The 24,580-nt window shown below is 38.3% G+C and overlaps 1 protein-coding gene across 1 annotated transcript; it reads right to left on the reverse strand.

Moving 5' to 3' along the window:
• Positions 1 to 434: 434 nt before the first annotated feature.
• On the reverse strand, positions 435 to 24,300 carry LOC120520941 (protein mono-ADP-ribosyltransferase PARP14; the record flags this gene model as incomplete). The annotated part of the gene is made up of 7 exons (XM_039742906.1): positions 435 to 551; positions 1,114 to 1,749; positions 12,037 to 12,228; positions 16,533 to 16,712; positions 16,857 to 16,916; positions 20,653 to 20,799; positions 24,234 to 24,300. Coding segments are annotated over 7 exons (1,399 nt in total), but the record flags the coding sequence as incomplete, so codon positions are not given.
• Positions 24,301 to 24,580: the final 280 nt, after the last annotated feature.

The raw sequence follows: 24,580 nt of genomic DNA on the forward strand, positions 1-24,580 counted from the left end.
AGTCACGCACCTAACTAAAAAAAAAAAATCTAATGCTGATATCTAAAACTGGAATTGTTACTTGAAACTCTAACTTTCCCTCATAACTAAGATTGTCATGTATTTTGTTTGCTAGCTGTAATAGTTACACCCTTCTACTTATTCACAAATGACACAGTAATTTAGTTTTGTTCTTGTCATCTATCATAATCTCCCTTCAAAAGATTGTGATTTGTTACTATAAATAATGACTTTTAAAGAACTCACACCCATTTTATTCTTTCTTATGCAACCTATTTTTTATAGTGAAACATTACTGTTTCCTTTCCCACCTTAACCTTAATAGGTGTTTTTATCCAAGTTCCCATGTTCTTGCTGAAGAATTTATTTTAAAGTAACAGCTGGAATCCACGATACTGTTTGATCATGTCACCTCATATTCTTCATTTGCTTACACTGTTCAGCTCCTTCATTTTCTTCACATAGCTCATACCTCTCAGTGCCAGAATCATCTTGTTTCCTCCTATTCTGGTCTTTCTGTACCACTACTCTCTTTTTTTGTAATATGGAGCCTAAAACGTAACACAACACTCAAGGTGAGTCTTCACTAGTGTGTTATCAAACTTCCCATTGTGAATTCAAATGTAACATTTGTACTTCTTATGTAAATCTAACATTTCTACTTTTTATGTGTAACAGCTTAAATTTACTAATATTAAATTTCATATGTGACAGTTCTGTCCAAGTCAGCCTGCTGCCAACTTTCCTCTATAACAATTTAGATGATTTTACATTAGCTACCTTTCCCCCAAGTTTGGTATTATCTTTAACTTTAACCCACATGTTATTTATATTCTTCTCTAATTGTGTATGTATATTAAAAATAAAAGTGGCCTCAACAACAAGATTACATCTCTTTTGAATTGTTGGCTGCTACACCTCATGTATGGTGATGTTTGACAAAGCATGGGTATCCTTTGCATAGAAAAGTTAATTTACTACAAAATGCTGTGAAGCTCTCATAAGGTTGCTGTTCACTTTTAACAATGCTGACATTATTTTTTTACATTCTTTTTTCATATAAAGATGTCAGCATTTTAAGATTTTCAAAAAATCTATAATAAAACAACTCACCCAGACTGTTCTCAATCCTTTTCAATTCAATTTCCTCTGATGAATCTGGAGTAGTTGCAACCATTTTCCTCAAGTTAATATTGAACATTCTCATAGACTCATCTGTTACCGTAACCTGTATAGAATTATTGCTGAATGCTTCCTCTAGGATGAAGTTTGTCTCCAAGGTGAAAGGTGTGGATTGGTTCTTTTCATGGTAGTACCATTGCACATCACATCTGACCAGTTCCTGGTTTCGCTTTTCTAGCTCCCTTTTTAATAAGCTATTTACAAGTAGCTGAACTTGTTGGACAATGTATATCACATCATCTCGAAGACCTTTTAACAATAGCCTGCTTTTATCATGCTGATCAACGGAAACATGAACACTTTTGTTTTTTGCAGTCTCCAAAAGCGTTTGGATATCTTGAACACTAAGGCTGAAGATATTGTCATCTTGCAGGCTTTCTTCATGGTAGACAGTATTGAATACAGATTCTAGATTATCTTTGGCCTCTTTCACATTTTTTGAGTGCCACCCAATCACATTAAAAAGAGCTGGTGGCACATCTTCATCTGGGATGAGTGATAAGATGTCAATTGAAGGTTTGCAGTAATTTTCTATTTTTAATTTTTTCTTCTCCTTTAGTTTCATCTCTGTGAAATGGAAAAAAAAAATCAAGAATAACTGCATTGTCACTGATATGAGTGAAACCAGAATAAAAATTAAAAACTGGCCACCTATTGGCAAAATTATTTAAGTGGGATAAACACAGGCAGAATGTTAAGAATAAATAAACATACTCTTCTGTTACTTTTTCCAAGGCAGAAACTACACTGCCAACCTTAAAGAAACAATATGATCTCAACTCTTCTAGTCTGGGACTGTGCCTTGTCACCTATGCTTCTACATGTTCATCTTTTCACCTATGCTTCTAGATGTTCACCTCACATCTGGTCTCCTACCAGTTACATAGGCAACATGACCTTACTATTCATTGCTTGGAACCATAAAGTACCCTCTCTCTGGAAGAATGTGTTCCCACCTCCAGTTATGCCCCATTGTGGCATTCTCGCATTCTCTCTCTCTCTCTGTTGCTTGACGAGATGGTCATGGGTACCCAGCCTCTGCTGGGTCACTTGCTGTATCGTCATCGTGGGGAAATAATTTTAACATTTCTAGAACTCTGTCTAGCTTGTGCTAAAGTCCTTACCTGATTTCCTACTGGAAGAGCCAGTATGTACAAACCCTCCTAACAGACCCTGCATTTCAGTGCTAGCATGAATGAGGAAGAAGTCTGTTTGATGTTTGGAGGTCTTCTGGGGAATTAATGGACATATCCAGGTTCACTTTGTGCCCTTGCCTCTAGCAAACTTTTGCCAGCTGCAAAATCTAACATACTGTGACAATACATTATATTTTTCAAACTTTTAACATTGAATTAAACAATAGTAATTAGAGTATTGAGTAAAAGAGTAAATAAATCATACACATCAGTAGGCTTTGCACTCTAGAAACCAAGTAACCCAAACTATTCTATAATATTCCAGTAATTATTTACCACTCTGATGCTGATCTTTCTGATCATAAAACAGGTCATTACGATAGCAATTGACAGGAAGAATTTATAATTAATTACAGAATTACAGTATTTGCAATAATTCTCAAGATATTATCAAAAATTAATTTGCAGGTTCCTCTAGAGTGCTTCTTTCTCTTGCATGATTTGGTTCAAAGACTAATCAACACATCGTCATTTCATAACAGGTTTAAGTTTCAAGTTTGGTATTCTGTCCAGCCATTTCACCTCTAGACTGTCCTCAAGAAACTGTGGCACACAGGCACCCACCCATAATCGAGATGTCAATGTTTTCGGTATCAGGGGACCCTAAAACCTCGAGATTTGTCGAAAACCGGAGATCGAAATTTTTGATGAATTTGGGTTTGGTCCAAACATTTGTGCATGGGTCAAACTACTGCATACCAGTCCAGTATCTTCAGTTTGTACTCAGTTCAGACTGCTTCAAACTAGAACCTGGTACTAGACGAGGATGCCCCCTGTCACTACTGGTATTTACAATTGCGATTGAGCCACTGGCAGTTTACTGTTGAAATGCTTATGAGATAAAGGGGATTATCAGAGAAGGACTTGAACAGAAAATATCACTATATGCAGATGATATGGTACTATATATATAAGATCCACAAAATACTGTGCCTGCTGTCCTAACAGTGCTTGCAAAATTTCATTAGATTTCAGGACTCAAAATTAATTTGAATAAAAGTGTGCTCTTTCCAGTGACCTCTCTAGCACACAATATTAGATTGGACACCTTCCGTTTTATCATTGCAGATCAGTTTAAATCCCTAGGGGTAAACATCACAAATAAACATGAAGCTCATTATCAACAATTGCCATGCACAGAATTCACACTAGCTCCATACGAGCAAATCATACAATTATTATCAATGTAAAATCTTTTATTGAGCACATCTGTCTCATTTAAAATTGTCCAAAATGTTTCCAGGGCTGATCCAGCCTGTGAATGTTATAATCAAGCTCCAGCCTCATTGGGCCATATGTTTTGGTCCTGCACCAAATTAACATCATTTAGGACCAAAATCTTTAAATGCCTTTCAGACAGCCTTGGTGTCACAATTACTCCTGATCCATTAATAGCTGTGTTTGGTGTACTCCCAGATGGGCTTAAAGTGGAGAAGGACAAACAAACTGCAATTGTCTCTACAGTACTTCACTATTAGAACATAGACTTTTCTTGCTCAATTACAAGAATCCTAACCCATCTCTTTTAAGTCATTGATGCTATGTACTATTTGAAATTAGAAAAAATCTAATTCTTAGTTAGAGGATCTGTTAAAAACCTTTTTAAAACCTGGCAGCACTTAAACTGGGGAAAATTATTTTCTCTCCCTTTTATTTTCTACTCTTAAAGTTTAACTCTGGCTGTTGGCTTTGCTCACATTCTCATGGGTGGGGGTTGATTTGAATTTAGTTTTGTTAAGTTTGACTGGCTTATATGGAATGTTACTTGCATTTAATAAATTCAATAAAATTTTAACAAAAAAAAAAAAGAAATTTTTGATGAATCTAAAACTTTCGCTTTTCCCCCATAGACAATAGGTTATGGTGTAGTGGTATATATTCAAAAAGGATGAAGGTCCAAATTTTTAGAGTCCTGGTGCTTCCTGTCTTGTTATATGGTTGCAAGACATGAACTCTATCCAGTGACCTGACACGAAGACTGGACTCCTTTGGTACTGTCTCTCCAGAGAATCCTTGGGTACCACTGGTTTGACTTTGTGTCGAATGAGCGGTTGCTCATGGAGTCCTGAATGAGGAACATTACCTGCATTGTGAGGGAGCAACAGTTACAGCATTACGGCCATGTGGCGCAATTCCCCGAGGGTGATCGGGCTCATAGGATCCTCATTGTTGGGGACCCGAGTGGCTGGACCAGGCCAAGGGGTCACCCATGTAACACCTGGCTATGGCAGACAGAAAGTAATTTCTGGAGGGTGAGACTGGACCGCGTGTGTGCCTGGGGGGTTGCCAACTGGCATCCCAAGCTGTTTCGTCATGTGGTGGGTGCAGCAACGCATTGTTGTACATGTACCCCAACTTAACTTGACTTGCTTGTGGGGAGGGGGGTGGTGTCGCAAAGCAAAAAAGCAAGTATGGTCTCTGTTGCAAGAGTGTTATCTCTGAGAATTTCAGGACAATTATTCTATTCATTGTCACATAAATAATTGTAGGTGCACAAACACTGAGCTGCAAGTACAGTAGCCTAATTGTTATCACAAATATTTTTAGTCATTGATATTATATAAATCATACAGTTCCATGCAAAAATTTGCACAACCTGGCCAAATAAAATATTTTGTTGACATTGCAATAAAAGCAGTATATAAAAAATTAATAGCAAACTATAAAACTAAATTTGTATGTATAATGTACAATTATGATTTATCTGATGACATAAAAAAATGAAAGAATAAATGTTGGATGTGCAAATATTTGATCACCCTATTAAGTCAGTACTTAACACTCCCTTAAGCACAAATCACAGCTTGCAGATGTTTTTTATAGCCATCTCTGTGTCTTTTCCCTGTTCTTTCTTGCAGGTGTTAGATGTTCTTGTGCTGCTTTTTTTGCATACCACCTTGTGTTTCTTGAGATATTTCATACATGATTTTGAAGAGTGTTTTAGATCATTGTCCTGTTGTGGAAGCCATCTTTTTTACCTTGAGTTTTCTGACTGGCTGTCTGAAATTCTCCTAAAGGATTTTTTGATATTAAGTGGAATCAATTCTTCACTGTACCTGGAATGTTTCCTGTGACATTAGCTGCCACACAACCCCAAAGTATAACAGATCCACCCCTGTACTTCACAATTGCCAAAATGATTTATTCTTTGAATGCTGCTCATTTTTTCTCCAAACAAATCATTTGTAGTTCTTGCTGAAGAGTCTGATCTTATCTTCTTCTGTCCACAGCATTTGGTTCAAAAATGCCTCTGTCTTATGCAGATGCTGTTTTTTGAGATGAGATCGTACATAAGGTTTCCTTCTGGTGGCTCTTCTATAAAAGCCATGTCTGTGTAAAAAATTGCTGCACAGGCGAACAGTTCACAGCCACTCTTTTCTCTGTTAATCCTGCCTGCAAGTGTCTTGCTGTTCTATGGGGGTTTTGTTTGGCCTCCCTGCACAATATATAAACTGTTCAATTAATCTATTTTCTTGACTTTCCAGATCGTCTTCACCCTCATGGTTCCTCAAACTACCATTTCCTAAAGATGTTGTGGAAATCACTTGCTAGAAGCACTTTAATAACTTTTTATGGCCTACCATTTCATTGTAGGCATCAATTAGTTTAATTTTCAGATCCTCAGTCAGTTTCTTAGGAGAGCTCATGGTTGTTGAGTTTTGTCATAGAATTTAGTAAGCTGCTAAACTGTCAGCTGACACTTCCTTTGTACAAATATTGACTAGATTAACACCTAATACGCTAAGTCAGACAAGCCAAATGGCATAACAGATCTGAGACTTTGCAATCGAAATCGTGCCCAAACCTTTACAATTGCCACATTACTCTTTTATATTTTTACACTTTTTTCAGTTAATCAAATAAATCACACCTGTATATTAGCATTTTCATAAAAATGTCTTTGTTTTAGTTTGTCTGTAGTCAAAGTTGTAGTTGTATTTACTATTTTTACATCAAATTTCAGTTACTATGTAATCTGGCTAAGGAGTCTAAACATTTATACAGATACAATGCATTATTATAATTATTATAAATTTAGAGAAATTTATCTTCCTCATTAAAAAATTTGGACGGTGTTTTCCCTCGCCCGGACGTGGGTCACCTGGGCCCCCCTCTGGAGCCAGGCCTGGAGGTGGGGCTCTATGGCGCGCGCCTGGTGGCAAGGCCTGCACCCATGGAGCTCGGCTGGGCACAGCCCGAAGAGGCAACATGGGTCCCCCTTCCCATGGGTTCACAACCTATGGGAGGGGCCAAAGAGGTCAGGTGCAGTGTGAGTTGGGTGGTGGCCGAAGGCGAGGACCTTGGTGGTCCGATCCTCGGCTACAGAAGCTGGCTCTTGGGACATGGAATGTCGCCTCTCTGAAGAGGAAGGAGCCTGAGCTAGTACGTGAGGTTGAGAGGTTCCGGCTAGATATAGTCGGACTCACCTCGATGCACAGCTTGGACTCTGGAACCAATCTCCTTGAAAGGGGCTGGACTCTCTACCACTCTGGAGTTGCCCACGGTGATAGGCGCCGAGTGGGTGTGGGCATACTTATTGCCCCCCAACTTGGAGCCTGTTCATTGGGGTTTACCCCAGTGGACAAGAGGTAGCCTCTCTCCGCCTACAGTTTGCAGTATCCACCCATTTTTGAGTCCCTGGAGAGGGTGCTAGAGGGCATACCTTCTGGTGACTCACTAGTACTACTGGGAGACTTCAATGCTCACGTGGGCAATGACAGTTAGACCTGAAAGGGCGTGATTGGGAGGAATGGCCCCCCGATATGAACCTGAGCAGTGTTTTGTTATTGGACGTCTGTGCTCATCATGGATTGTCCATAACAAACACCATGTTCAAGCATAGGGGTTTTCATATGTGCACTTGGCACCAGGACACCCCAGGCCTCAGTTCGATGATTGACTTTGTGGCCATGTCATCGGACTTGCAGCCACATGTCTTGGACACTCAGGTGAAGAGAGGTGCAGAACTGTCAACTGATCACCACCTGGTGGTGAGTAGGCACCGATGGTGGGAGAGGATGCCGGTCAGGCCTGGTAGGCCCAAACGTGTTGTGAGGGTCTGGTGGGAACATCTGGCAGAGTCCCCTGTCAGAAGTAGCTTCAACATCCACCTCCGGCAGAACTTCAACCATGTCCCGAGGGAGGTGGGGGACATTAAGTCCGAATGGGCCAATGGGCAATCCCCGAACCCGTTGGTGGACACAGGCGGTGAGGGATGCCATGAAGTTGAAGAAGGAGTCCGACAGGATCCTTTTGTCCTGTGGGGCTCGGGAGGCAGTTAATAGGTACTGGCAGGCCAAGCGGAATGCAGCTTCGGTGATTACTGAGGCAAAAACTTGGGCATGGGAGGAGTTTGGGAAGGCCATGGAGAATGACTTTCGAGGAGATTCTGGTCCACCCTCCGGCATCTCAGGAGGGAGATGCAGTGCAGTGTCAACACTGTATATGGTGGGGATGGTGCGCTACTGACCTCGACTCAGGACGTTGTGGGTTGGTGGGGGGAGTACTTCGAAGACCTCCTCAATCCCTGGAACTGAGGTCACCGAGGTGCTCAAAAAACTCCTTGGTGGCAGAGTCCCGGGGGTGGATAAGATACACCCGGTGTTCCTCAAAGCTCTGGATGTTGTAGGACTGTCCTGGTTGACACGCCTCTGCAACATCGCATGGACATCGGGGACAGTGCCTCTGGATTGGCAGACCGGGGTGGTGATCTCCCTCTTTAAGAAGGGGGACCGGAGGGTGTGTTACAACAACAGAGGGATCACACTCCTCAGCCTCCCGAAAAAGTCTATTCGGGGGTCCTGGAGAGGAGGGTCCGTCAGATAGTCAAACCTCAGATTTAGGAGGAACAGTGTGGCTTTCGTCCTGGTCGCGGAACAGTGGACCAGCTCTACACCCTTAGCAGGGTCCTGGAAGGTGCATGGGAGTTTGCCCAACCAGTCTACATGTGTTTTGTGGACTTGGAAAAGGCATTCAACCGTGTCCCTCGGGTAATCCTGTGGGGGTGCTCCGGAAGTATGGGGTACCGGACCCCCTGATAAGGGCTGTTCGGTCCCTGTGCAAACGGTGTCAGAACTTGGTCCGCATTGCCGGCAGTAAGTCAAACCCATTTCCAGTGACAGTTGGACTCCACCAGGGCTGTCCTTTGTCACAGATTCTGTTCATAACTTTTATGGACAGAATTTCTATGTGCAGCCAGGGTGTTGAGGGGGTCCGGTTTGGTGGACTAAGGATTGGGTCACTGCTTTTTGCAGATGATGTTGTCCTGTTTGCTTAATCAGGCCGTGATCTTCAGCTCTCTCTGGATTGGTTCACAGCTAAGTGTGAAGCAGCTGGGATGGGAATCAGCACCTCCAAATCCGAGACCAAGGTCCTCAGCTGGAAAAGGGTGGAGTGCCCTCTTAGGGTTGGGAGCGAGATTCTGACCCAAGTGGAGGAGTTCAAGTATCTCAGGGTCTTGTTCACGAGTGAGGGAAGAATGGAGCGTGAGATCGACAGGCGGATTGGTGTGGTGTCAGCAGTGATGCGGGCTCTGCATTGGTCTGTCGTAGTGAAAAAGAAGCTGAGCTGTAAGCAAAGCTCTCAATTTACCAGTTGATCTACATTCCTACCCTCACCTATGGTCATGAGCTGTGGGTAGTGACCGAAAGAACGAGATTGCGAATACAAGCGGCTGAAATGAGGTTCCTCCACAGGGTGTCTGGGCTTTCCCTTAAAGATAGGGTGAGAAGCTCAGTCATCTGGGAGGGGCTCAGAATAGAGCCGCTGCTCATCTGCATCGAGAGGAGTCAGATGAAGTGGCTCAGGCATTTGATCAGGATGTCTCCTGGACGCCTCACTGGTGAGGTGTTCTGGGCACGTCTAACCGGGAGGAGGCCCCGGGGAAGAATCAGGACACACTGGAGGGACTATGTCTCCCGGCTGGCCTGGGAACGCCTTGGGATTCTCCCGGAAGAGCTGGAAGAAGTGGCTGGGGAGAGGGAAGTCTGGGCATCTCTGCTCAAGCTGCTGCCCCCACGAGCCGATCTTGGATAAGCAGAAGAGGATGGATGGATATCTTCCTCATTTTTTAAAACATTTAACAAAATAGTAAGTTCTATGTCTAGTTCTGCCAATTTACAGTGACTGCACAGCTTTTCTATGTTGGCCATTTTCAAAAAGCAGGCTAAGGTCATTAAACGCTCAGTATACAGGATCCGGCTATGAATTTTTAGAACATTAGAGCAATTGACAATATGACAAAACCAAATTAATATATGCAGATATATCAAAATTAGTTTAAGATACTTTGAAATGTATATGAGACATCTTAAAATGCATTTGTGATATCTCAAAAAGATGTGGATGGTTTTATAAAGGAATACTACACTCAAAAATGATATTTTTTTTTAATATGCTACTCCCCCCTTAGAGTTTATAGTGATGGCCGAGAAAAAAATTAAGTCTCAAATCTTGTAGAGAATGGACATAACAAAATTTCTGGTAGAATGGGACCCTAAGGTGACCAACACTGGATAACAGCAAATAATATCAAAATCATCCATGAAATAATCTCGGGTTACTTATGTTACATAGTCCACACTTCAAGCCAATTAGTCATATGCTCATAACATGCAAAACACATGTATGTTTTAGCTAAAATAATGCTAAATAAATAATCTGTGAAATAAAACTAGCCCACAAACAGGAAGCCCCTATGCACAGGGTCACACTTTTCAACTGAAGATGTGACATTTGATCACTGAATGAGTGGGAGAGGTGTGGGTGTTCAATACAACAGCACAACCTCCAACACTTCTCTTTCCTCTATGAAAACATGACATTACCACTACAAACTACATGGGATAAGTAACATATAAGAAAAGGATAATTTTTGGGTGGAATATTCCTTAAAGATATCTAGAAATATAATCAAGGTATCTTAAAATATATTTTGAATATTTTCATATCAAATCACAACTGAGTTCAGGTCAGGCTGGGGAACATGCACTGATACAGCACGTTGCTGCACCCACCACACAACGAAACAGCTTGGGATCCCGGTTGGAAACTCCCCCAGGCAGATACACGGTCCAGTCCCACTCTTGGGAAACGAGCCTCTGTCTACCACAGGCAGGTGTTATGTCGGCATCCCCTTGGCCTGGTCCAGCACCTCAGGCCATCAACAATAAGGATCCTGCAAGCTAGATCATCCTTGGAGGATCATGCCACATGGTCGTAGTGCCATAACTGACGCTCCCTCACATTGCAAGTAATGTGCCTCATTCAGGACTCCATGAGTAACTGCTCCTTCAACACAAAGTTAAACCAGTGGTTCCCTAGGAGTCCAGTCTTCATCTCAGGTCACTGGATAGCATCTTTGTCTCGCAATCATATAGCAACTGAGATGTTTTAAATATATTTTTAGGTATCTCAGATTCATTTCAAAATATCTTAAAATGAGTATCTGATCCATTTCATACATTGTTTCTTGAAATGTAATTCAAGATATATCAAATACATTTCTGATACCTTTATAAAAAATTATGATCTTATTCCAAGATATCTTAATATAATTTTCTGATAATCTACAATAAAGTTCAATGCATCTCATACCCATTTACAGATATCTTAAAATAGCTTTCTGTATGTTTTCAAATACATGAAATGCTTTTCAAGGTATCTTAAGGTAGACAGGAAGCCCCATTGAAAGAAATGGACAGGAAGTTATTTTGAAATATCCAAATATGTACAGGAGCATACTGTGTGACATTGGTAAATGAGTTTCAGATGTCCTAAAAGGTGGCATGCATTTTAAGAAATCTGAAATAGATTTTTAGATATCTCTAAATGTAAATTTGGTGTGCCTTAGAGACCAAGCCACTAGGCTAAACAAGCCTGTCAAGTGTATTTTTAAAGTTTTTTTTTTTTTAGTTATCTAGGTGAGCTACGGTGCAAATTAAAATTTTGTTGTAGTAGCCCAATAGATTTGTAACATATGATTTAATAGTTATACTCCAGTGAATTTTGCACAGTGCTTTAAGACTGAATTTATTGTTTCTACTTTCTGCTGTTAATGCTCCTTATCACATTAAATGTTATTAAACCTAAAAGTTATGCAGATGGTCAATAAAATATTAAGTTAAAAATTCCATTATCATTGCACAAAAATGCAGAGGTTAATTGTTAATCTATATCATTTCAACCACAAGCTCATCACAGCACACCAGTTTAACCCACAGCTTTGGCATGCTATCTATGAGTAATCACCAAAAAATTGACACCACTGGAATTTTTACTTTTGAGATTATATAGATGTGATGGAAAATAAACCATCCACAAAAAAGGATTATCACAGCTGTAATATTCAATATTCAACAGGTATGATGGCACATTGCTTTAATATTTTTCAAGCCTGGAATGGTGGTAATATTAGCACTTATGAACACACAAAAATATTATTTTTCAGTTTCATTGCATTTTATGTAATATCCACTTAATTATAAAGTACTAATATAATCTTCAGAATGAACACTAATAACTTCATAATTAAATTCAACATGATAACATTCATTTTTACAGCCATAAAACTTTTTCATAAGATACAGATGCACTGACAAAGTGCAAAAATGAGAATTTAACTGAAAAAAGGTATCATTGTAAAATTGATGTAACTTACTTTTTGCAGCTTCATTGCGTTTTGTGTTTCCATAGCATGACTCCACAGTTGACTTGAAGGACTCGAAAATATCTTTCTTAAAGAGGACAATCCTGACCACAGAGACAGTATTGACATTTTGATTTGTCACTGCAGCGGAAATACCATCTAACATTGCTTTGGCCACTGCATTAGGCTTTAAACCACCTGCCCCTGCAAAACAGTATTTGAAAAGAGACATCCAAATAAATATTCATAGCTGAACAGTACAATGTGAGACCTGAACACTCCCAAAAATGGATTATGTAACTAAGTAACATATAACCAAATTGAAGAGTTACCCTTAATTCTTTCCACATCTAAGTGAAAGAGTTCCTGTCTTCCTCAGGAGTCTTCAACCCAGATTACACTAAAATATTATCCTAAGTGTCAGATCTGTTCTTGTCAGTTTCAATGATTACATATCATATGTTCTGGATATCTGATCTCATAGTAGTTTCCTCCCTCTTTAGGTGTACAGTACCAGTGAGTAAATGAAGGAATACATACTGGCTGCTGGGTCAGCCATCAGTGATGACATGATACAAGTGGTCAGGGATAAATTAGCCTGCAAGATTGATATGTGCAATGTGACACAAGTAGTTACAAGTTCGTTCGCACCAGAGCTGTTTTTGCATATACAGTATATATTTAAATATTTATTTGACATGTCAGGAAAACAATTGAAAATCTGTTTTGCACTGGTCTTCATTAAATTAAGAAAGCAAACTCTATACAAAATACCTTCAACTGCATACATTTCACAAATTGTAATATACTAACTGGTATTTCTGTACAGTAATGAATAAAAGGTTTGCTATTTAGCAGTCCCTACCTACTTTCATTCTAGGTCTAGGAGCAGAGCACAGGCTCACATGTGACACGTCAGTTTTTGGTGTCTGTCAAACCAAAAGTCCAAAGTAGCCAGCTGTTAATCAGAGTGAAAAGTGTCTCCTTGTTCATGCAGTTATGGATCAGTTTTTATTACAGCATGAAAAACGAAAGAGAAGAAGGCACAGCCAGACGTGTTCTGTAGTTGAGGCAATTCGTACAAAGAATGCCATGTGCTCATGTTGTGATGTAAACTTTATTGTAGATTTTTATAGTCTTCTCCTTGGACTATGGCAATTTTGTTTTATAGGTCAAGAGGTTTATTGGTCATATAGATTTTTGATTTAGGGCAATTTTTGTTTTTATGACAATCACCATCATTATTTACTGTTTGTTGTTGCAAGGTTGCCATGCTGTTACTAGGCAGCATAGTTGGGAATATGTGAAGATATAAAGGTCAGTGTTGTATACTTTTTTTCTGTCTTAGCTTTGGATGAATTAAAAAAAAGAAAAGAAAAAAAACTCCTAATGCTATTATTTTTTTTTATTTTTATTACAATTTCCATTATTATTGTTATAGTTATCTTTGGTTGAAATTTTTTTGTTTTGTTTTTGACTTTGTTAAGATTACATGAAATATTAAGGTCATTGATTATTTTCCCACATTTCTCAGTCAATGATTTTGTCTCAAATACTGCCTTTGTTTATTTGATTCCTGTTCTACTTGCCTTAAACTTGGATTGTTATTGCTATTATGATCCATCTTCTGATTCTATCTCACTTTAAACTGCTCACATCCTGTGCAGTCACTTCAATTCAGAGACACTGCCTTCCTTTAAGCAACAAGAGGCTACAGGAAAAGCCAACCACTCAATGTCAAATACTTTTACAACAGATTTAAAAGGTATACAGCCATTCATCAAGAGTGCAAATGATCCCCTTTCATGATTTTCTTGATCATGATATTAAGGCACCGTTTTACCTAAGAGGTCATCAACTTTGGAAATTTAGCCATTTCATTTTTGCTGGTTGTAAGTCATGTTGTGCTTGTGGCCTAAGCTGGCTGTGAAATCTGCCTCCTAGTAAGTGTGATGCAGTTTGAATGAGAAGTAGAATTTTGAGTTTTGATTACATGTTTCTCTTCTGGAAGAGTAGCTTTCTCTCAGAAAGTGAAGGAGAAGCAGATTCCACAATTATGTAGTTTAAATACTTTTGGTTCTTCAGAATGAAAATTATTTTAAAACTGACCAAAAGTTAGCTCAGCACTACCTGTTTTCTGGGTTTGTACTAGACACTGAATCTGAATGATAATTCTCACACAAAGCTTTTGATTTACCACAAGACAGATCAAGGTGGGAAAACCTTTTATATGCCAAGCTGAGATGGAATAAGTTGAGATAAGAAAGGATAAGATGAGATGAGATGAGACAAGGCAAGGAAAGACAAGATAGATAACTGAGATACAAAAAGATAAGATAAGATAAGATAAGTCTCTATGACTGGGTATAGAACTTAACAATCTATAAGAACCTTTGAGAAACTGTTGTCAGTTATTCAGCTATTTAAGGTGCCTTGGGCATCTAGTGAGGATCATTCTGCTTTTCCTCCAGTGGTTGCACCAGGCCAATACTATTGTAACTCTAATTCAGGAAATGCAGATTGGAAATGAACTGAGGTATGAAAATGCTCATGTATTTTCACAATGAAGGTTTTGATTAAAACATTATTCACTAGATCAGTGTTTTCCAACCTCGGTTCTGGAGGCATGCTGTGGCTGCAGGTTTTTGTTCCAACCAGCTTATGTTTTTAATTGGACTCCTGGGCTAATTAAGTGATGTGTTATTTCTCAAGTTCTGTGTTTTGGAAACAACATAGAAATTAGAAAACTAAGCTTGGTTAAAAAAACAAACATATATACGGTAATCCCTCCTCAATCGCGGGGGTTGCGTTGCAGACCCCCCCGCGATAGGTGAAAATCCGCGAAGTAGAAACCATATGTTTGTATGGTTATTTTTATATATTTTAAGCCCTTATAAACTCTCTCACACTGTTAACATTATTAGAGCCCTCTAGACATGAAATAACACCTTTTAGTCAAAAGTTTAAACTGTGCTCCATGACAAGACAGAGATGACAGTTCTTTCTCACAATTAAAAGAATGCAAACATATCTTCTCTTCAAAGGAGCGCCATCAGGAGCAGAGAATGTCAGAGAGAGCGCTCGCTAAGAAAAGCAAACAATCAAAAAATCAATACGTGCTTTTAAGTATACAGAAGCACCGCGATAAAGTGGCATTTTGTAGAGGAGTGTCCGTATCCTCTAGGCAAACAGCCCCTCTGTGCAAACAGCCCCTTTGCTCACACCCCCTCCGTCAGGCGCAGAGAATGTCAGAGAGGGTGAGAGAGAACGAGAAAAGCAAACAATCAAGCACCACGCGGGAAGCATATCTTATATCATTGAGGAGTTTTAGTTAATATGTAATACATGCTCTGATTGGGCAAGCTTCTAAGCCATCCGCCAATAGCGTCCCTTGTATGAAATCAACTGGGCAAACAAACTGAGGAAGCATGTACCATAAATTAAAAGACCCATTGTCCGCAGAAATCCGTGAACCAGCGAAAAATCTGTGATATATATTTAGATATGCTTACATTTAAAATCCGCGATGGAGTGAAGCCGTGAAAGTCGAAGCGCGATATAGCGAGGGATTACTGTATATATTTTAAAATGTACCAAGCAGTTACATGGGAATAATGTATTTTTTCTTTTTAACAATATTTTCATCTTGATTTTCATTCTACTTTTCTAGGTGTTCTAATTGTTTAATTAATCCATTATTTACTAATTAGTGGGTCTGATGCTAAAGTCTTTGATCATTCAGTGTTGTTTGCCAGCGTGTCTGCTGTGCTAGTTTTTAATTGACATTAATAAGATACAATGAAGGGGAAAAACTGCACAGAGAAAGGGTGAAATAGAATGAAATCAACAAAAGAGAGTTAAGCATTTAAATCTAGAACAAAGGCAGAAATATTTCTAAATGTCTTATAAATGTAAAAATCATGCTGCCGTGCTTTTCTGAATGTAGAATAAAAGAAAAATAACACCAGCTAATTAAATGAGATTAGCGCTATCAGGTGTTGTCACTGATTAGGAATCTAGTTTGAACAAAAACCTGCAGCCACAGTGAGCCCCCAGGACCGAGGTTGGGAAACACTGCACTAGGTGTACAAGTTTACAAATGCTTCACAAAGGTCATGCAAATCCATTAGTTTCTGTTTGTCCAGTGTGGAGCATGGCCGAAACCCTTACCCGGTCAGTACGCCCTGAGTATAGAAGGACCCGGGGACAGAGCATGAGGATTAGTGTAGGTGGAAGGGATGGCAGCAGAGAAACTGTGTTGTACTCTGTGCTTTGCCTTGTGTGCTGTGGAAGGCAAACTGTAAATAAACCATGCATTGTGTGCTAAACCTGTGTCCTACCTGTCTGTGTTGGTTCTTTTTCCAGACTAACTTTAAAAAATGAATTCTGACCAATCTAAGTTTTAACTCTTTGGAATGTGGAAGGAAGCATAGTGAGAAATCACATATTTACCGATTATTTTTTAGTTTATCTAAACAGTTCCATTGCTTAAATAGTTCCATACTTACCAGTACATACTGCAGGAAATGAGACTGATCTGAATGACAGAGTTTCACACAGCTCAATAACTTCCTTTGTTCTTTTTTCAATTACACTTAAGTTATTTTCCCAGCAGATGTGAACAATATTCTTGCAGTTTAAGCTGCCTGCTTTAGTTATCACCATATTGTTTTTCTGACGCTTGCATGCTTGAAGAGAATAATGCAGTAAAGTTAGCAAAACAAACAATATTTCACTAAGGAAAACACAGATTAACTAAATAATACATATTATTTAATAGGTAGATATATTTAATCACTGATATATAAACTTTTAAAATCATAAACACAAACCATTCTCAAATTCTTGTTCCACTTCTGATCCAGCTGCTGTCAGTAAAACTTTGGATACACCTATAAAACAAAACCATGCAAAACATGAAGATGAGGTGATAGAAAGAACCTTTCAACAAATTGGCATTCCTTAAACATAACACTGATGTGAAGCCATTTTGCATCACTTCCCAATGGAGGTCTCCTCTGCTTGGAGTATTTATTCTTTTTCCACATGGTAATGCCTTTTTTGTATGAGTGGTGCTTGTACAGAAGTTGAGATTCTTACTCTGCCCACAAAGCAGAAATCAAGCACAGTAGCCAGTCGAGGAAATGAAAACCTTAAGTGGCTGATCAGGTTTATGCCTGTTGTATTTGTTGCAGAACAGACAGATTTGCTTTAATTTAGTTAGGGAGTGGTGGCCAAGGGTGACCTTAAAGATTAGCCAGGCATGCCAGGTCCATCAGGGGTAGGTAGAAAATGTAAGTCTCTTAAGTAAGAAAGCCCCTAGATTTTTATATAGAATTCATAAGTGTTTCTGGGTCAACTGGCAGATATAACCACAGCTGAGCCAGATTTAGTACAAAGGGGCTCAGCATTTAGAACTGTTAGGCCAAGCAAAGGACAAGATAGACACAGACATTTCTGTGTGTTAAGAGTCAGCATGAAATAGTATCCTCTCTTTGCCTTGTTTGGAATGGCATGATTTTACCTAAGTAAGGGCCTGCACAGGGAGAAAGAGTATAAAGCCTTGGAACATTGCCCGGCACACCTTTGAAGCTGATGGACGAATGGGAGATGCCATCATCCGATCCTGAAAATCCTTCCAACACAGAGACAAAAATAGTGACTCTATATAAAGGTTTTGTCATGGCTTCCCATCTGTTATGCTGCGTAAACTGTCATTAAAGAAAGCTAAGTTATTTCTCCTATGTGATTTCTTACTGCCGTATCACTAAGGGAGGGGTATTGCCTTTTTATATTACAGTATATCGATATAGGTTCAGGTTAAGACACCACAATTACAAAAGAACATATTTCAACCGGGAAGCTAGCGCCCCCTAGAGGAAAACAACTGGGGATGCCACCCTTGATACTCTTTTCAATGGGAAGCAGCCACTGGAGGAAAACCAGAATAATTCTCACTAGATGCCTAATGCACCTTAAATAGTTTAACTGGACAGAAACCAAACAAACAAACAAATAAAATATATCTTCTATTATTCGTTTCAAAGGTAGCTAAGATTTGAAAACACTAACAGAAATCATAGTTTTTGTCCAGCTACTGTAAGTCAATTGAGCTTTCATTAGAGGGGCAAAAATCACAGTCATGCTTGCTTGGTCTGGAATCTGTAATTCATAAAAAAAAAAAAATACATTTTTAATCATATCTCTGATGAGGAATTCACTCTGGGATCCCATCCCAGCTGCTATCCTACCTGAGAAAGCAGTGATAGAACATAGTATTGGGCTGATAACATTAGAAGAGGGAAGCTCTGCTTCTGAGTTAAGTGGAGATCTTATTTTATTACTGTAGTAGAACCTGGAATTTCATGTTTAATTCATCTCTTCTGCTGCCTCTGGGTGGATGTGTGGATGGGAGAGGGTAGGGCAACACCCTAAGTGAATTTCTGAGTAGATACAAGTGTTGCCATGATGCAGATTTGCTTGTGGGAGATATGAGTGTAACAGGAGGGGTAAGCATCACAAGGCTGTGACAAAGTGCTGTGGTTCCAAAAATATGTCACTGTTGCAGCCTTGTTTGTTGCTGGGTGAGTGGAATTTCTGTATTTAACCTGGAAGGCTGACAAAAGTATTAAATTCTGACATTTTTAGTTTGCATCCCTGTCATTTCCTTAACAGTAGCATTTGGAAGGAAGAGCAACCATCTCAGTGAATTTATAGACAAATTCTTTTTGAATAGACCCTCTTCTTGGTCCATACCAACTTTATATTTGGTAACCAGTACAACTCTTATGGGAGGTGATATGATAGAAAATTATGGAAGGATCTGGAGGATGCACAGCTGCTCACATTTTTTTTTTGGTTTCAACATTCAGGAGGACCGATTGCTGAGATTATAGGCTTTCCCGGGTTACCTACTTTGTGAATCTTAGGAGTTCTTACAAATTAAATTGTTTACATGGTCCCTGCTGTCAATAAAAAAACACTGTCTTCTTAATTCCTTCTTGTAGAGACCTGTGGATTCTTTCTGTAGTTTGTCATAATGCATAGTACTGGACAATTGTCTTTGTGCCTCCTGTATATAGCCAGATGTGTTCATGATAACTAAAGCACCCTCTTTCTCTTTAATAATGATGTTTGGATTTTCCCTTAGTGAATATATGTCTCTCTGCTCATGAATAGTGATGTATTATATCAAATTTTCCTGTCTGCCTAGGATCCCCGTTTTAATAAAAGAATATAAAAGAAAATGGAGTCAGTCTACGTAAACAAACTTCTGTTGGTAAACTGTGTAAACTGACTTCTGTTCCACTGTGAAACATACTCAGAGGGCTAAAACTACTTTTTGTAAGAAATAATTATATTTCAAACAATTATATGTCCAATTTATAATTTTATCAAAAACCCTGTAGTTAGGATATGGCAGGTTGGTTAATGGATGGATGGATAGATTATTTTATTTTACTTTATTTTTTTTGCAGACACGATTTGTGATAGTGGTGATAGTGAAATATGCAGATTCATACACCATTTAAATTGTGTCAAAAATATTCAAAAAATTAGAAAAATAAAAATAATCAACCCATAGGTATTTTTAAAGTGTTCTACCCTTTAAGCCCCAAAATGGAAGTCAAACATTCAGGCTGCACATGTGCACAAATCAGCAACAGTGTGTCTAAAGCACTGAAGAGGCCTGCATAAAACATTTCAGAAACAGACCAGTTGCACAAGGCAAAATGAAAAGTTTCTCAAACTTTTAAAACAAATATTTTTCTAAATAAAAAAATTATATTGAGCATATCATGGAAATTGGAAGAAAATATTATGACAACTTAGTTCACCTAGCTAATAAACACTTTAATAATCAATCAAATAGTTGAGATCAGACCAGAAAGAAATAAAATGGAGACATTTTCTTTTTCCTCATTTGTTCTCCTGAGAAAAAATAATACGGTATTCTCACAAGTGTCTCCTCTTGAGTTTAAGCTGAAATCTCAAAGTCACACAAGGGGCTCAGATTTTCCTAATAGTGTCTTGACATCTTTTTGCAATTTTAAAGCATTTGCATTGTGTGCTCAGTAATATCTAGTGTAATGTATGGACAGTTTCTATGGTAATAAAACACTTTGCTATGATTACAAATGTATATTCCTTGATTTTGAATAATACTACTAGTTGCTTGAATTTATATTCCTGTGCTCTAATTAGATCATACTCTTCTAGAAGAAAAGGCAGGCAGTGTGTCACAGTGGTTAAGACTTTGCACTTCAACCTCTGAGGTAGTAGGTTCAAATCTTACTGCTGACATTGAGTGACCACAAGCACATCACTTCATCTGCCTGGGCTTCAATGGGAAAACCTTTGTTTTATTACTATGATAATAGGACTTGCATTATTGGCTAAGGTTGGTGTGAGAGAGCTGTAAAATTAAAAAAAAAAAAAAGCTAAAATATATGAGTGAATTAAAACTTGTTTTTAGTAATTGATAGGACTGTAAATTCTACCATTGCCTCTATGAAACATCAGATTTAAACTAGGTCATTTAAATTTATAATATCTTTTTCCAGACAATAGACTATTAAAATTTAATAGGATAGTTTTTTTTCACACATTTAAAGAGGACATTCCTACCTAAGGGAGGGTTATTAAAAGATGTGGAATTGACAATGATATCAGAACTTTCTTGGGCAATATCCCCAAACACAAGTTGTAGCTTCACTCTGTCCATCATTATGGTGACTTCATCAACAAGGCTTGTTAAAGAATGGAAGAAAGATGCTGCAATTATACAAAAGAATAATTAGCATGAATTTCTGTACACAGACACAAAAAAGAACATTACCACACTGTAAAATCAAAAGGTTTCTTTGTAATTTTTATATTTTACTTGTTAACCCTGTCACACATGGAAGGCATGAGAGGCAGCTAAAAGGCACAAAGGAAGGTAATTCCTGGTCAGACCAGGGGGTGGCAGAGTGCATTAATCCCTTCTCTTATCTCCCCACAAACCAAATCCGGGAAATTCCACCTGGCTCCCATGAAGACGTCCCAGAAGACATCACTTCCTAATGACATAATTTCCATATCCCAAGAAGTCACAGCCCGATGACCTAATTTCCGGTTACAGTCCAAAGATTCCTCCTCTTCCTGCTGTTTAACTATATATCCGACATGTTTCCTAACCAGTTCAGTTCTGTTTTGGACTCCTGTCTGTAAAGATGATTTTTCTCAACCTTTTTCGCATTTACAACCAATTTTCAAGTATAAGGGATACTGCCCCAAACCCAGAGGTGGGTGGTAACGCGTTACATTTACTCCGTTACATTTACTTGACTAAGTTTTTTTAAAAATTGTACTTCTAAGAGTAGTTTTACTGCACCATGCTTTTTACTTTTACTTGAGTACATTTGTGAAGAAGAAACACTACTCTTATTCCGCTACATTGGGCAACACTCGAATCGTTACTTTTTTTCCATTATATACGCTATATTCCAAACGTGCACAGCCCCCGCGTATTCTTTAGCTAATACTCCCTAAACCGTTTCCCATTCATTCTCTATGGTGATGCTAAACCACTACCGATGCAATCTATTTTTTCCATTTAACTTCCATTTTGCCACTCTGCCTGCCTGCCTGCAAGCGTCTGCCTTCATAGACGGGCGTTTTTCTTTTTTGTAAAGTTTAAAATGTCGATTAAGGTTATTTCTGTTGATTAATTCATGCTTTCATTGATTGTAGCTAATACTGTTATCAAGTGGTCACTATTTTTGCCTGTTGTATACAATCTATCTAGCGTCTTTCACATCTGTCTCCACTCTCACTGCCCGCTTGCCTGCGTGCAGCATGTGTTGAGGATTGATATATGATTTAATGTATTTATTTCTGTCATAATTCTCTGAGTTGTAAAATACATATACATTATAAATAAAACAAAATTACTATATAGCTAGTACTGTTATACAATAGATTGACAGATCAGACAAACGCACTTCGATTGTGACATTGTGAGAGAACAAAATCCTCTTCCAATTCCACATTTAGCCCATAACCAAAATCCCTTCTTTAGTCGATATAAATTGGAAGTCTAACTAGATCACTTATGAAGCCGGAGTTTTGCAGTAACTCGCGCGTTTGATCGTGCATGCGGGATGACCAGTGTGTTAGAAGAAAAGAGATCTCAGACTGGCAGCCCTGTATGTCAATCAAGTGGCAAATGCCATAGGGAGAATATATGATAGACTAACATTTAAAAAAAAAATTTTGTCTGTTATTGTCTGTGTTGACCTGTACACCACATGTTTTGGTCTATAATCTGTTTGACAGCTGCAATTCTATGGTGATGCAAAAATGTGGGATGTCAGTTTTTTTGGGTTCCCTGACAATGTTTTCTGATTGATACATTTCCCTCAACCCAATATACTGAAGACCAGATTTTATTAAATGTTTGAATAGTTTCTTAAAATAGGTATTTACACTTTCTAAGACCCATTTGATGACCAAGCGGCACTGTTTATTTCATTATTATTTTGTTAGAATGTTTACAGTTGTAGAAACTTCTAGAACATGCCAATTTCTTTTGATAATGTTGACCTTACCTAATACTTCCAATAAAGAAGCTGTAAAAGGTTCACAACTTCTTAAACTTATCTGAAGCTTTTTGAGTTTTGGCCAAACCTCTCATTTATTATTTAGAGTTGTAATGGTGCATATACTGATCACTGCAACTCACAAAACATTAGACATAAGTCAAGTTGGTATGGACGGTCTTCCACAGCAGAGACAAATTTGGAATTCATAGGGAAGAAATATGAGAGCTAAGGAAAACCTCTCCCTCCCCTTTATAGAGTTTGCTTTGTTCCACATTTAAAAATTCTTCAAATGTCTGAACACCAATTGGATATTTTACATATTATCAGCTATGGTTCACAAGAAAATTACATTATTATCTAGCTACAAAACAGAAAAAAACACTGGAGCACTGCATAAGTCAAAAGTCATCGCAACATATTCGTAATGGCAGCTAGACTGTCCAAAGGCACTTTCCCCCTCATTCTCTTTTGAAATATTCATCAGAGATTTCACTTATAAAAGTTTGCATGAATTTGAGAATTACAATATTCATAGACCAAATAAAATATGAACTTGTAAGCAGCAATAAAAGTCAGTTTATAAAACCTACTGTACACATATTTCTTTGCAATTTACCCTGTATAAATCACAATCATCTTGTAAATGTGTATACATGATCATGCCTCCGAACTCTGCCCATTTGCCACCATTAAACAGCCATATATGAACCATGCTAATTAACCTTAAACAATCATAATTAACAGATTTACCTGTAAAGAAACACAATGGCAACAATGGAGAAAACAGACAAAAAAGCAAACATTTTGAAGAGAGCGAGATATACACTGTCATCTCTAAAGTACAGACACGTAAAAAACCTTTATTTGAGGGAGCTGAATGGCAGCATGCCACGAATGGTGTGAGTTCTACAAGCCGCACAATGTCTGAAATAAAAAAAAAAATCTCAAACGAAACATCAGATCGCTTGAAACTGAAGTGACACAAGTGTATGGATGGAGAAAAAAGCACCTCTGCGCTCCCGGAGTATGATCTATCAATGGCATCAGTAGTCATATATGCATTATTATGCCAGAGCAGTCCTGATGTTTGTCAATCTCATCTTGGCATCACAGAATACATATAAGTTAATGGAAATGTAACTGCTTATGATTAACAAAATCAGCTTCATTATTGCTAGGGGCTCTTACTTCGATATGAGTGCAGTCAATTATGCCAGTTGTGCCAAATACAACATATATTACGAAAACTGGGCGCTACTGAAAATTTTATTTTTATTGACCTGTTCAACTGCACTATGTAATATTCGATCATTTTCCTCAATAAATAAATGACCAAGTATAATATTTTTGTCTCATTTGTTTAACTGGTTTCTCATTATCTACTTTTTGGACTTGAGTGACAATCTGATGATGTTTTAGGTCATATTTATGCAGAAATATAGGAAATTCTAAAGGGTTCACAAACTTTCAAGCACAACTGTATTTTAGGAACTATTGAAAAAGTAAAACATTTTGCAAAATTCACCCCAAACTTATAGTTTTCAAAAAAAATGCTTTCAAAGAATTACAGTAAATAATAAATATTCAATTTGCTTTAACAATGTAAGAACAAAAACAGCTCACTTTCTTCTGTCTCCATATTCATCTTGAAGTCTTTAAAATCAAAATGACATTTTCTTTCTTGGATCACCTAAATAAAAATAAGAAGCACATATGATAGTTTTATTAATAGAGCTGTTTTATTCACAAATGTACAGGTATATCAATAAATTATTCTTCACATCTATTCTATATGGCTATGAGAAACTGTATCCTCTGTAAAATACGGCTCACATGGATGGGTAATCTAGCCAAGACAGAGCAAGGTTTCTTTCTTGCACAAGAGGGTAACCTGCCAGAAGCACAAGAAGAAAGGCAGAGTGTTCCCTCCCTTAGCCAGGAAGTTGGCAGAAGATGTCAGTTTGGAATTG

Source organism: Polypterus senegalus, unplaced genomic scaffold (assembly GCF_016835505.1).
Source record: "Polypterus senegalus isolate Bchr_013 unplaced genomic scaffold, ASM1683550v1 scaffold_455, whole genome shotgun sequence".
Classification (NCBI taxonomy): Eukaryota; Metazoa; Chordata; class Cladistia; order Polypteriformes; family Polypteridae; genus Polypterus; species Polypterus senegalus.